The sequence below is a fragment of the Rhipicephalus microplus genome, chromosome X (assembly GCF_043290135.1).
Source record: "Rhipicephalus microplus isolate Deutch F79 chromosome X, USDA_Rmic, whole genome shotgun sequence".
In the NCBI taxonomy this organism is placed as follows: domain Eukaryota; kingdom Metazoa; phylum Arthropoda; class Arachnida; order Ixodida; family Ixodidae; genus Rhipicephalus; species Rhipicephalus microplus.
The window spans coordinates 286600792-286615817 of NC_134710.1; the positions used below are offsets into that span (position 1 = coordinate 286600792).

Sequence of the window (15026 nt, forward strand, 5' to 3'; positions counted from 1 at the left end):
CCTCAACCATTGTAACGTGTTTTGCATAGGATTACAGTTCTTATGCATCTGATGACATTAGCTTTATGTGTTTTCAATCATTTTAAGCTCGATATAGTTATCAAGATATGTCTTTCCTACGTTGAGGAGTGGTAGAAATGCAATTGACCTACCTGGCCATTCCCGGAGTGGGAATAGGCTAAGTTATTTCTTTCTGAGGAATTGAAAAGAACGTAATTATGGCACATTGCAATTCCCCGGAGTGGAATTGGAATGGAGGTTTTCGTTCTGCAACACTGGGGCACTCTTCTGCTAGCACTTGCCATCTTGAGATACTGCCTTCTTGGGATAAGCTGTAGGTCATTAGCAGACTATATTTATTTTCAGTAGTTATGGCATGCTCTATTTTATTTACTGTCCTATTGAACAAAGTTACAGTTTTAGTTTGTTTTTTATGCTTACAGAGTAGCTCCCTAGGTATCCAAGATGGTCTCATGCTACCTACACGCCAGTCCTATGCGTCTTTTGGTTCAGGGACCTGCTTAGAGTAAGTACATTCTCATCCTCAAATTCATGCACGATTTCAAAGTGGGGTACTGAAAATATGCGTTATCAAGTCATGGGGGGGGGGGGGGGGTAGAATGATAATGCAAAGCAATTATGCAATTATACTGGCTCTTTCTCATTTGGGCACTGTCTTTACCAGTACCCCTCAGCCCTTGAAAGCTATTGAAGATGCCCTGCCTGATGAGAATGGAGAGAGCTTGATTGACTTGCAAGATGTCAGTGATCACTTGATCTTTGGTGACAATGTGAGTTTTTCTAACATATTTTTATTGTGGCTTGCAGATATGGTGTATAGCTGTGATGTGCAATTGTTGCCAATCTGAGTAAATCCACAGAACTAGCACCTGGTAACTTAGCTTTATCACAGTATAATTCAGATAAAATGTAAAAGATAAATCTAATGCAGATAAAATCGTGAATGTCATAGCTATGCAAAGTGAATCAAGCTAGATGTTCATTTATTTAGTCGACTCTCGTTAATTCAAACTCGAAGGGACCTCTGAATTTTGTTTGAGTTATCAGAAGTTCTCAGATATATGACTTTGAGTGAGGTAACACTACACATTATGATTAGGCATTAATCTGATCACATTTAAAATATTTTTAAGCGTTTTTAAGTCCTAACTGCACCTAATGAACAAAAAGCAGAGGTGTAAGGTCCACAAGTTTATTAGCCATTTACTGCTGATCAGACCTTCTAAAGAAATCGTGAATTGCCAACTGCTTCTTTGCTATATGTGCCTTCAGCACAAAGTTTTCTGTACCATTTGAGAAGCATCACGGTTTACCGTGTGTGTGCCTCATTTAAAACATTTGTTTACTAGGAAAGCCTTTTCCTTCAGGGCTGAGGTGCTTATTTGTCATTTTTAGACTGTTAGAATTATGTAAGCACACAAAGTGTCAAATGGTAGAGGGAAAACGGTAGATATTTTCTGGTGTGGTACTGCAAAAAATTTGAATTAGCCAGATGATGTGTTTGAATTAAGAGGCTTTTAAGTACATTGAAAAAATGGAGGGCCAACCAAAAAATTGAACTTTATTTGAATTAAGTTCATTTCAGTTAACCAAAAGTATGAATTGTCAGAGTTTGAATGATTGCGAGTCTACTGTGTACACTATATAAATATATCTATGTTTTAAAGGAGTCCTGAACCACCTTTTCAAGTAATCATTGAACGACCTCTATATCTGAGTTGATTGCCACACGAAACGATTGCTACAAACAATTTCAAGAACGAGTAGAGGTGCATGGGAGCTGTCGCACACTTTCAGTACTTTCTTTTTTTGCTCTTCCTGACATGCACGAGAAGCTCCACTGAGAGAGATAACTTCTAAAAAAGGAGCTACATCAATGGATGTCATCAAATGCGATTGCTCTTGCTCGTTCTGATTCTTCTGCGCACTAATGCTCCTACGCAATTTTAGCACACTATAGAGAGCAGAACCGGCATATGACAACGCCTTGTGGTAATAAGCACATCTGGTGTGAACACCGCTCCTGATTTACGTCGGCTATCAGACAATAGCAGAAATCTGCTGTTTGGTGACATACAGCTGGTGCCCCTCACCGAAGCGCGTGAGGATTGGACCTCGATATTAGGAGAAGGTACTTTAAAAAATGGCAACTTCTCGATCCACTTGTAAACGCTCTGGGCCACGCACAACTACCAAATTTGGCTGCACTGTTCACAGCAGTGTCTGGTGTTCATAGAATGTGTGGTGTTCATAGAATGTGGTGTTCAGCAATGAACACCATAGAATGGTGTTCATTGCTTCACCAAGCGCAAAGACTGGTTCATAACCCCTTTATTGCTGCCAGTATAGTTTAGCAAACATGTAGTTTTTCGTACTAAGCTCACTGATTTTACGGGTTTACCTTGTTCTGTGAGCACTATTTGTGCCTAACCCGTGTAACTTGAGCATTTAGATGATGAATTCATCTGTTTTATTTGGTAGTCTGTTGTCCTCTGTTGTTATCTGCTCTGCAATTTAACTAATTTAAAATACACAGAAGTAATTCTGCTAAATATTTGTCACCGTAATCTATCACTGCAGCTTGATCTTTAATTATGTGTGTTTTTTATGCCCTTTCTACGTGTTTTTTTTAGTTTGACTGAATTTGATTTTTTTATCAATACCAATAGCCAAATGATGTACGAGGGCTCAAGGGAGGACCAGCTGATGCTCTCATAATTCATGCAACAGCAGTACCAGAAAACAGTGGCAAGTTGTTGTTTTTCTGTATTTGTGTTGGATGGTGGCAAAAACATAAATAAGCATAAATTAATATCGTTAAGTGTTTTATAGCAACCTTGTTGATTAAAATGGTTTTGGGCCTGTAAAAGGTATGGTCCAAGATGCTGACAAGCTGTCTTCACTGGTTGTAGGCCCGTGTGCTCAGATTTGGGTGCACGTTAAAGAACCCCAGGTGGTCGAAATTTCCAGAGCCCTCCACTACGGCGTCTCTCATAATCATATGGTGGTTTTGGGACGTTAAACCCCACAAATCAATCAATCAGCTGTCTTCACTGCAGCAGTAAAACTGCATTGGCTCTCACTCGTGCTTCTTTTTCTTCTTCTTCCCCTCCCCTCTTATAAAATCTGGTCACTTGCTGGGCTTGTTTACATGAGAATCTTCAGTGCGATACAATGGGTAAAGTATCCGCACTTGCTGATGCAAAATTACCAGAGGTGGATGAATATTTTGAGTTTTGAAATGGAATGGAGTAATAGATTATCAAATAATTCGATTCGACTTTCAAATTAGTAGCACATTGTAGACCCCTCATAATGTAACCGCTTATAGTGTAGAATCGGTTACAATGCAGTCTTTTTCGACTCTTGTTTATTCTCCCATATAACCCCATGTACAGTCGCCGACCGATTTTTCGGACCTGGCGGGAACCGAAAAAAAGTACGAAAAATCGAACAGTCCGAAAATTTCATTTTCGCCAAAAATCTGAAGTTTATTGCATCAGGCAGGTTTAAAAAAGTCCTTGATGCTGCCTTGCCTCAAACTACGCTTGGAGGCAATTTGGTTTGCCCGTATTTGCGCCAAGGTGACATCGTCGCCGTAAACGCTCGACAAAATTGTCACCGCGTTGGCGATCTCCAACGGCTGCGGGCGGTCGTCGTTGTCATCCGACGACAACGACGACCGCCATCCGGCGTCGACCGTCATCCAGCGACATCTAGCTGCGAACGTCCACTCTCTATTAGCTTGATTATGGCAGCTTTCTTCTCCATCATCAGGGTCGTATACTTCCCACGCTTCTTCACACCACCTGGCTCCCGCGATGGCACAGATAGCGGAGCCATGGCACCGAGAACACTAAATTTGATGCCGCAGATAGCCGCTGCGAAGCACACAACGTCTCGACGCTACGCGACACAACACGTGCAGAATGGCGACTGAAAAAAGCTGCAACGACAATAAAAGAATCCTTCTTTCGCCTTCTCCCCGTGCGATGTGATGACGATAGTGCTGACCGAAGACGAAAAAACGGCATCCATCACCGCGTCTTTTAAAAAGCAAACACGGCCTCCGAAACTTAAAATATGGCGTGCGCATTCCAATCTCGGAGGCAGGAAAGGCATCTGAAGACCAAGCTTAGCCAAGCCGACGGAAAATCCAACATGGCGGCGTTCACAATGGCTTGGGGCGTGGCACAAAACGAGCGATTTAGTCCGAAAAATCGAACTTTCAGGGGCAAATTCGCCCGAAAAATCGGTCGAAACAATGCATTAGCTCTATGGGATTCCTGACGGTGCATTTATAAAGTCCGGAATATCCAACAAGTCCGAATTTTCGGAGTCCGGAAAATCGGTCGGCGACTGTATACGTATACCGCTTATTGTGCAGTCCCCCATGATGAAAGACTGCTTATAATGCAGTTGCCGGAAAATTTTTGGGACAAACACGATAGAAAATGCTCAGCTGAGTGCGCCGTCAGCGGGCGAGTGATGAGGTCATTAGGGAGGGGACACAGAGAGAACTAAGAAGTGCGGAGAGAAGAAAAGAAAAAAAAAAAAAAAGACCCCGGCATGCTGCACGGGCTCGGCGCCTTTGCACTGGTCTACTGCTGAGAACAGGACCCTAGCCACCACTATTCTTGATGGTGGACTGCGGTTTGTGCTGAGACGTCTGTGCCCCTACATTCAGAACGTTTTCTTTTCTGTCCACTTTTCTGCCATTCCCCCTTCCTGCTGGCACTGTGCCGTGCTCCCTACCGGGCTGCAGAAATTTAGTGCCTTCTTCTATATAAAGGCCTGACCACACGCATCTGTTGCAGCACGTCAGCGTGGAGCTTTTTGACAAGGCGTCGTCACTTCTCCCTATGGAAAGAGTGAGCATGCAGCTTCGCGTAGCCACGCTCGACACCGCATCAAAAAGGGCACGACGCTGCGTCAAAAAGCCCCGCGCTGACGCACTGTAACAGATGCGTGTGGTCAGGCCTTAACCACCACCACCACCACCAGCGCCGACACAACTACAGTGTATGTGTCGCCAGTGAGCTTGTGCGAATATTCGAATGCTTCGAATATTCGATTCGAATTTAAATGATCGAATATTTCGAATCGACATGAATGAATAAATGTATACTAAACCGCATATAACTACCTGTAAAGGTGGTTTCACGGCAGTATTTTGGTACTAAGCCGTGAAAGCATTTATTCAGGGGAAATTTGCCCTGCCGCGAAGCCTCACTTTAAATTTAAAGGGGCCCTACAACACTTTTTGAGTATGGTCAGTAAACGCTGCCGATTGGTAGTCGAGGCTACCGAGAACACGTGAGCTAAATATTAAAGTGCAGCACATGACATGGAATGCACAATACATTCTCAAAGTTAGATAAAAATTGCTCTCTTCTCTCGGCAAATGACGCCACAATATCAAAAATCGCTCGTCACAGCAATTCTTCCAGCCATTGGTTGATTTGAGCATGGGGCGCTCGATCGTTACTTGGGCCGCTGCAGCTGGCTGCAACATGTCCACGGGTACATGCGCAATCGCACTGGAAAGCCGTGTATTTAAAGAAAAAGAAAGAGAAAGAGTGCTCAAGGTCACGACACACATGTGACGTATTTTCTTTCCCTATGCAATTTTTCCCGGCTTTGCTTCAAGCGCTTTTGTCGGGATGAGAAGAGAGAATGCAATTGCAGCATGTGGCAAATCTTCGCGACTTCGCTCATACTGGACAGATTCTAAAGATTTTTGTAGCGGTTAATTCATAAGGCAATAAGCTTTTTTAGTGAATCTATCCAATGGCTACTTGAAAAGCTCTTGCAGAGTCGCTTTAAATGAACATAATGTCCTCAAATTGATTGATAATTTCTTAAGCTTAAAAGCTTCTTTTGCCAACTTATACACTCTAACTGTAATGAATAATGTTACGTATTTTACAGGTTATCACTTACGTCCTACCGGAAGTCAAATCCTGCTACTTCTCAAAGTTGTTTCGATTTCCTTTGAATGGAAAAATAATAAAGAAAGCTCATGCATAGAGGCGTAGTTAAAAAAAAACAATATTGTGTAGATTAGTTAGGTCATGATAAATATGCCCATTTCTCTTTATATGTTACATATTCTCTTCGAATTCAATGACCAAAATCACTATTCGCACAAGCCTAGTCGCCAGCGTGGCTCTGGCCACGCGCGGTTCAACAGGGCATGTGCGATCAAGTCTTTATCAACTGCGCTTAACAGTTCATAAGGATGTGATCGCACGCTCCCTGTTGAGCCGCGCACGGCCGGAGCCATGCTAGCGACGCGTACACCGTAGCTGCGTAACTGCACTTAACAGTTTTTTCTCAGCGAAGCTCGTTGCCTCATAGACGACCGCTTTCGCTTCATTTTATTGACTGGCTGCACTGATAAGACATTCTCTTGCCATATGTGTTTCACTTTTTATTTCTCTCCTCTCTTCTTCCCATCATCTTTACTTCCTACCCCCCCCCCCATTCGTAAAGGCGCTGAGCCGTGCCCCCGTACTGGAAGGCATAAAATAGCGTCCTTTTTATCTCTTCCTCTTTCATGAACCTCTCTTTCTCTCAAAGACGCCGTCGTTATCGAGCTTACTACAGATATCGCGTTCTTTAACTCAAGGGGACAGGGTAAGCAGAAAGAAGGAAAAGAAATCTTTTTTTTTTTTTGCATTATTTGAAATCTGCAGCCTTTTTTGAACCAGAATCAGATGCTTGTTTGTCTTAGTACGATTTGTTTCTCTAAAATTGCCATATTTCAGAATGGCCTACCATGCCCCCATTCTTATGTAGCAAGGAATTCCTTGCAGTCGAAGCATTATAGCCATATGTAGAGGTTACAGTTTGCAAGCTGGAGTGCATTTGGCACATTAAGAAAATAATGGGCTCAGAACTGCAATAACAAAAGAATCTGAGGCATCAAGGTTTATGTCAGGAAATCTTTATTTGGTAGGGGACATCTTACTGGTGTAATCATTGGCAAGTGCCGAAAGTATTATCGTCGGGCAATTAAAAAAGTATTGCCAGCTTGGAGGACATGCAAAACGCTGTTCGGTCCACATATTTTCACATGGCATCAAAGGATACCAATCAATATTACGACCTTTGCATGAAAGGCACCGAAAATTGGCGTAATTTCAGCAAAGCCCAGTTGAATGGTGAATTATTCGTTCATAAAGAACACCTTCCAGCATTGTTATTCAGGCTCTTCAGCCAAACTATCTGGAACTAACGCATAGAGAAATTTTCGCTTAATGCCTCCATGGGAAAACTCAAAACTGTAACGAGTCGTTGGATTGTCGCGTGGGAGTGCGCTAAAAAAAAACTTTTCCTCGGGCCCCAAACACAGTAAGTATGCACTATTTATGCTTTGATCACTTTGAATGATGGCAATATAGCCAGTGTGAATGTGCTAAACTATTTGGACATTTTGCCAGGGCACTGCAGAGTGCAGGGCCTACGCACCCTTGAACTGCGTCGACACTACTGTGCTGATATGGCTGCATAGCAGGCAACAAATGAGGCTCGTCAGGCAAGACGTTTCAACACAAAAAGAAAAAAATTATATTGGTGATAAGTATCTGGCTAGTGGCCATTGAACAGGTCCATCAATTCGATGTTATTTTGTCGTAATTTTGAAATAATGCATATTTTCAACTTTAAATGCGATTGTCTCAAAACATGCTTTTTTGTGCTTTCAGGAATTACTGTATCTCGGGAACCACTGTATCTAGAATCATAGACTTTGGCCAGTATTTAGATAACGTAATAAGGAATACGCTGAAGCAGAATTATTGTTGTGTGAAGAAGTGCTTTTCTATAACATGACGGCTAATAGCTATTATCAAGTGATAATTAGGTAGCTGAAGGAAAAAAGGTAGCTGAAGGAAAAAAAAAAACTAGCATTACAATTTTCAATGCTAAATCTGCTTCAATAAGAAAAGCAATGGTTCATGATTACAATGATAGTAAAATAATGATAGGAAAAAAATGCGTAAACTTCGCCTAAAATACATCGCGAGTATAGTGCTTACCCTGTTCCCTTAAGAACTTTTACAGTTTTATTACGCAAGCTTTTGCCTTTGCTGCCAGTGAGCGGTCCCACGTAAGCTTGGTGGGTTTTCATCGTTGTTGATCTCCCGGCTGCGAATGCGAACTACGTGTCACGCACACTGTTCTTGGTTCAGTGCTTGAGTGCGACCTTTTCGACGCCGAATCTTGATCTCTGAAACAAACTTCTCACGACAACTTACCAAACGCAGGCTAGGCCTAATCAGCGTTGCATTAGTTTTAGTAGCGGTCGCATGCTATTTATAAGTTGCCATTTGGTATGGAATCAACGAAACTCTTTGTGCTGGCTGCACTTTACAAGAAAAGTACATATCGTAAATTAAAAATGAGGGTGGCCTGTGTGGCACTCGAATGGTGGTTTGCGATTCGAATGCGATCTAGTCAATACTCGTGATATCGAATGATTGGGGCCTTTCAGCGCGTGAAATCCCGGACGTAATTCGACATAGTTTCTGCGTAATGTGCACAATTGAGGTAGCCCGAGAAGTAGTCAGCGAGTTTCCGCGATAGTGTTTTCTTTTGTTACCCCCCCCCCCCCCCCTTCCTTTTTCGTGTTCATTTCGTTAGCAATGCGTAACATTGAATATCAATATTTCTTAACATTTGGAAATCTATACGTTTGTAAGCACTTAATGGCATGCTTTGATTCTCGGACACGTAAGGCTGCATGCTAAAGATGTTTTGTGCAAATGCGGCCTTTGAAAAAAGTTGTTTTGGTTATAGGGCAGTACCACTTATAGTGCAAATATCTGCAACTTCCACAATTTAGGTTATAAGCGGTCTATACTGTATTTGAAGTTTCGACTAAATTGACTGGACGAATATCTAAAATGCGACAAAGGTCAATGGCGTAGCATGGTTAAGATGGGGTGGCTAAAACTAATTTCCTTGAACAGGCTGTTTACATGTTTAGGGAACATGCCCACTAGACTGTGAACACGAATGAAACATGCCTAGCATAGCCTTCATACTCGCATGACAAACGGCGAAGTGGTAGAGTGGCTTGTTTCGTGTCATACTTTATTTATTGTTCACGCTTTTAGTGGTTATTCGATGACATGTGCATGCAAAATTAGATGCAGAGATCAAGTTACTGTCTGGTAATGTTTGTCTTTCTTTTTTTATTCACAAAACCCCTGGCAAGTAAATACATCTTATTCACAACACGTTTTTTAATACTTTTTCATGGTGATTGCAGAAAAAAAATTATCTTGAGTGTTACGGAAATTGATGGATGGTGTTTAGTAGAACAGGGAAAATTTGCAAATTTATCATGCAGCAGTTTTTGCTAAATCAATCTACTATGAATCTGCATATTCAAGTTGTCCCAACTGGTCTTAGCTTCACTGTCTTATGTGAGAAAAAAATTAATGCTTTGTTGTTTGCAGTCACCCTATGAAGTTATCTTGCTTCTTATGTCCTACCTGATTGTTAAGTACCGAAAATTAATTATTTTTGTGTGTGTTCGTGTGTGTGTGTGTGTGTGTATATATATTTATATATAATTTGCTTATTCCTCCTTCTAGAAAAAGAGTACTTCTATCAGGAAGCCTTCTTAACAACCTACAAGACATTTGTGAGTCCTACTGATCTAGTGAACAAGCTCATCTACCGCTACAACAAGTTCATCCAGTTCTCAGACACACGGCAAAAATATGCTCGGTGGGCCTTCTCACTCCTCGTTCGGGTTGTAGATGACCTTGGGTAGGTACCTATGACAAAATAGCTCCTGATTGTGAGTCTTTTAAATGATGAGCATTTGGAAAGGCCCTAACGATGAGTTGAAGTGAGGGCCCTACTTATGTGATAGAAAAAGTGGCTTGCTTGTTTTGCACCACTACTGGGCAAAAAGTGTGTTTGTGTTTGTGTGTGTGTTCAGTGCATCCAGGGAACATAATCAGCTTTGCCGTATCACTATCAATATTCATGACCGTAACGGCTGGGACAGGCCTGTATATATAGCATAGCATGATGTAGCACATATTTATTGCAATGTAGAATTACACTTATCTCTTTGTTCTTTTCTTTTTTTGTAAAAATATATATGAAAATTTATGTGTGTAAATATATATATATATATATATATATATATATATATATATATATATATATATATATATATATATATATATATATATTGCCACGAACGTAATTACAGACAGCGACGAAACGACGTCTTGCTTGCCTCAGACCAGGACGCAAAAGCCCTCTTCTTTCTTCACTTCCCAAGGATTCCACCTACAGTTGATGGCTCATACCCATTACCTGTGACATTACTCCCTCTCCTCGAAAAGCATCGGCTCGATGCTGATAATGAGCGTTGAGAAAAAAAATTAGAAAGAAAATATGCTACCATGGAACCCAACAACTCCGTCGTAAGGGGAAAAAAATAGGCTAGCGTCATAGAAGTACTCAATAAAGAAAGGGGTAAGTACACAAGACAATAAAAAAAACCAAAGTGACAAAAAATAGTCATTGCATGGTAAGTTAGTCCACGTTCGATGTATGACGCGAGAAATATGGCTTGAGTCTTGACACGTGCACCACATCACTTTGTGGAAACCGACGGGAACGTCTTGAGGCGCCCTCAGGGAGAACTTCATACGTAACGTCACTGAGTCGGCGCAGAACTTTGTAAGGGCCGAAGTAGCGCCGAAGCAACTTCTCAGAGTGACCACGCTGTCGGATGGGAGTCCACACCCAAACTTCATCGCCTGGTTTGAAGGTAACCTCTCGGTGTGTAAGGTTGTAGCGGTGTCCGTCGGCAGTTTGGCGAGCCTGAATACGGCATCGGGCGAGTTGACGGGCCTCCTCGGCGCGTTGAGCGAACAATGCAGCGTCCGTGTTGAACATGCTCAAGTTGTTGGGAAGGAGCATTACGTCGAGCATTGTAGTGACCTCTCAACCATGAACTAAGCGAAATGGGGTGAAACCTGTACTCTCTTGGACTGCTGTATTGTAAGCAAAAGTTACGTAAGGGAGTATATCATCCCAGTTCTTGTGATCAACGGCCACATACATTGATAGCATATCTGCAATGGTCTTGTTCAACCAATCAGTGAGTCCATTTGTTTGGGGGTGATAACCCGTGGTTTTCCGATGTTCTGTACCACTTAGTCTCAGCACTTCTTGAAGCATCTCTGCGGTGAAAGCTGTACCACGATCAGTAATTATTACAGTTGGCGCTCCGTGACTAAGTACGATGCTGGTGACAAAGAACTGTGCGATTTCGGCTGCGGTAGCTTTGGGCAGGGCCTTTGCTTCACTGGAACGCGTTAAATAATCGGTGGCAACCACAATCCACCGGTTTCCAGACGAAGAGGTGGGAAATGAGCCGAGCAAGTCAATGCCAATTTGATGGAATGGTGTCTTCGGCGTGGCGATAGGCTGTAGTAGTCCTGCTGGTCGGACAGGTGGAGTCTTACGGCGTTGACAGTCGCGGCATGTGCGGACGTACTGCTTGACTGTCTTCGCGAGGCGGGGCCAGTAGTATGAGCGGCGAATTCTTTCCAATGTGCGCGTGTAGCCAAGGTGTCCGGATGATGGTTCGTCGTGACAAGCATCTAAAATATCGTCCCGAAGCGAGGTCGGCGCAACCAGTAGGTAAGTAGCCTGGGTATGGTCGAAATTTTTCTTATAGAGGACTCCATCCCTGATGCAGAACGAGGCTAGCGAACGTGCGAAGTTTCGAGGAAGGCTGCGTTTTCGGCCTTCGAGGTAGTCAATCAGTGGGCTTAGCTCCATGTCGTCGCGTTGTTGTTGAGCCAAGTCGGTTGCTGACACAGAGGAAAGGAATGTATCGTCCTCTTCAACGTCCGCATTCGTACTTCCAATTGGTGCACGTGAAAGACAGTCAGCATCAGTGTGTTTGCGTCCTGACTGTGAATGACTGTAACAACAAATTCTTGCAGCCGAAGGCTCCAGCGTGCTAGACGACCGGAAGGGTCTTTGATGTTGGCGAGCCAGCATAAAGAATGGTGGTCGCTAACTACCCTGAATGGTCGACCGTATAAATAAGGGCGAAACTTTGTTATAGCCCAAACAACGGCTAAGCATTCCTTTTCTGTTGCAGAGTAGTTTTTCTCTGCAGATGATAGTGTTCGACTTGCATAGGCGATCACGCGTTCTACGCCATTTTGCCATTGAACCAGTACAGCTCCAAGTCCGACGTTGCTGGCATCCGTGTGTAGCTCTGTGGCAGCGTTATAGTCAAAGTGACCGAGTACAGGTGGGGCTTGGAGATGGTTTCGTAGCGTGTCAAAGGCGTGATGCTGATCATGACCCCAAACAAATGGTACGCCGTCTTTCGTAAGTTCATTTAGCGGTTCAGCGATTTTAGAAAAGCCTTTGACGAAGCGTCTGTAATATGCGCAGAGTCCCAGAAATCGGCGGAGGTCGCGCTTGTTTGTTGGGACAGGATATGCGGCAACAGCTTTCGTTTTCTCAGGGTCTGGATGTATACCGGCGTGGCTGACGACGTGACCAAGAAATTTCAGTTCCTCGAATGCAAAGTGGCATTTCTCAGGTTTGAGAGAAAGTCCAGCTGTTCGAATCGCCTGAAGAACTGCCTGTAAGCGCTGGACGTGCTGCTCAAACGTGTCCGAGAAGACGACCACATCGTCAAGGTAGACAAGACACGACTGCCATTTTAGCCCAGAAAGAACCGTGTCCATCATTCTTTGAAAAGTAGCTGGTGCCGAGCATAAGCCGAATGGAAGGACCTTGAACTCGTAGAGTCCGCCAGGAGTAATGAAGCCGGTCTTTTCGCGGTCGCGCTCATCGACAGATATTTGCCAATAGCCGCTGCGTAGATCCATGCAAGAAAAGTAACGAGCATTGCGAATGCGGTCCAGCGAGTCGTCTATTCGTGGTAAAGGATACACGTCTTTCTTCGTGATCTTATTCAACTTTCGGTAGGCGACGCAAAATCGCAGAGTACCATCTTTTTTCTTTACTAACACAACAGGGGACGCCCAGGGACTGGTCGATGGCTGGATGACATCGTCCTTGAGCATCTGCTGGACCTGTTGGCGTATAACGTCTTGTTCTTTTTGCGAGACTCTGTAGGCATGCTGTCGAATGGGTCTCTCGGTAGGCTCGGTGATGATACGATGCTTGGCAAGCGGTGTTTGGTTAACTTTCGAAGTCGTAGCGAAGCAGTCCCGAAATGAGCCGAGTAGCTTCAAAAGACGTTCCCGTTGTGCAGACGGTAGACCCTGGTTTACGTTGAGAGTGCTTGCAAATGTCAGGGCGGAATCGTCGCACAACGAAAGAGCAGATAATGTTGAGGGACCAGGGACGTCGGCAATATCCTCAAGGTATGCGATCGCAGTGTGTTTGGTAAGATGGCGATACTCCTCGCTGAAATTCGTGACTAATAGGCAAGCCTGCTTTCTACTGGGCTGAACAATACCTCGGGCAACACAGATTTGTTGTGCAAAAAGTAGGGACAAATTTCCTTCTGCAATTCCTGCTTCGGGGACGTCTTGGTCACATTCAACGTTGATAAAAAGGCTGCTGCGAGGAGGCAGAGTAACAGATTCGGAGGATACACGTAGGGCAGCCTTCGATGAGCGGGCGTTTTCCGGTTCAGGATGAAACGGGTCCTCGAACGACACCTGCAAGTCTCGTAGGTCAATAATTGCGCCGTGTTCGCGAAGAAAGTCCAGCCCCAGAATGAGTGGACGGGAGCACACAGGTAATACGAGGAAAGACCCTATGAACGTCGAAGCACGGACTCGAACACGGGCTGTGCACATTCCAGTCGGCGTGACGAGGTGGCCCCCTGCCGTGCGCAACCGTGGTCCTTGCCAAGGGGTAGTTACCTTCCTCAGTTGGGATGCTAGGGCGCTGCTCATAACCGAATAATCGGCGCCGGTGTCGACGAGAGCAGTGACGACGTGATTATCGACGTGTACGGTGATGTCGGCAGAAACAGTCTTATGACTTTCGGAAACGACTGGAAAGTCAGAACGGTCTTCGTCGAGTCTTTGCGTCGAAGGAGGCTCTTTGACAGTTCGTTGGGACGCGGCTTCACCCCTAGGAGCCGCGGTTTCTAGTTTCCCCTGTGGGGACTCGGTGACCGGCCTCTGAAAGGAGCATAAGATGACGAGAGATTGCATAAGATGACGAGAGATGACGAGAGATTGGGCGGCGAGGTGATGGTGATCGTGATTGGGGGCGTTGACCAAGGCGAGGAGCTTGCTGGCCCGTAAGGTACGCGTAGATGTCGCGAGGACGCTCACCGTAACGCGGGCACCGAGCATCAGGGTGAAAGCCACGGAGACCAAGTTGGCGGTACTGGCAGTTACGGTAGACGTGACCCGCTTCGCCACAGTGGTAGCAGAGTGGACGGTTATCGTACGTACGCCACACACTGGCCTTTGTGGCGTTCTGCCGCGATCCAGACGGACGATAAGTTGGTGCACTCGGAAACCTTTAGGCGGGTGGCGGAGTCGAAGAGGTGCCCTGGAATCGATGGCTAGCCTGATCCATTCTTCCCATGGTGGGATCAGGGCCATGTGGTGCAGGGGATCGCAGAGCCGCCACATAAGTCAGCACAGGGGCCTCAGGCCTTGTTGGCGCGAGTGGGGTGACCACCTGTCGGATCTCATTTCGGATTAAGTCTGTGAGATCACTTACGGGTGGTTGGGGTCCCGCTGCTTGGAGTTGGCGCAGCTCGTCCCGCACGACGCTTCTTATGAACTCAGCGAGGGCATGCCTCTAGCTGTCAGCCCCGATAAAGCATGCAGCAGGGGTCACGTCGTGGCGTTCATACTGTGACGACCTAAACTGGAGAGTACGCTCCATTGTGGTTGCCTCATTTATGAACTCTGCCACAGTCGTCGGTAGATTGCGCACGAGTCCTGCGAAGAGCTGCTCTTTTACCCCACGCATTAAATGCCGCATCTTCTTTTCCTCGGACA

General features: G+C 44.7%; 1 protein-coding gene across 4 annotated transcripts in view; it reads left to right on the forward strand.

Annotated features, from left to right (window-relative positions):
* Positions 1 to 15026, forward strand: part of LOC119161447 (rap guanine nucleotide exchange factor 1) — a 146588-nt gene that overhangs the window by 65003 nt on the left and 66559 nt on the right. For 3 of the 4 annotated variants that reach the window (XM_037413915.2, XM_037413916.2, XM_075879267.1), the window contains 4 exons: positions 444 to 526; positions 686 to 791; positions 2691 to 2769; positions 9627 to 9804. In XM_037413915.2, the coding sequence (XP_037269812.2) occupies positions 444 to 526; positions 686 to 791; positions 2691 to 2769; positions 9627 to 9804 (446 nt within the window). The remainder of the gene's footprint in view (positions 1 to 443; positions 527 to 685; positions 792 to 2690; positions 2770 to 9626; positions 9805 to 15026) is intronic. The other variant, XM_075879266.1, reaches the window with a different exon arrangement.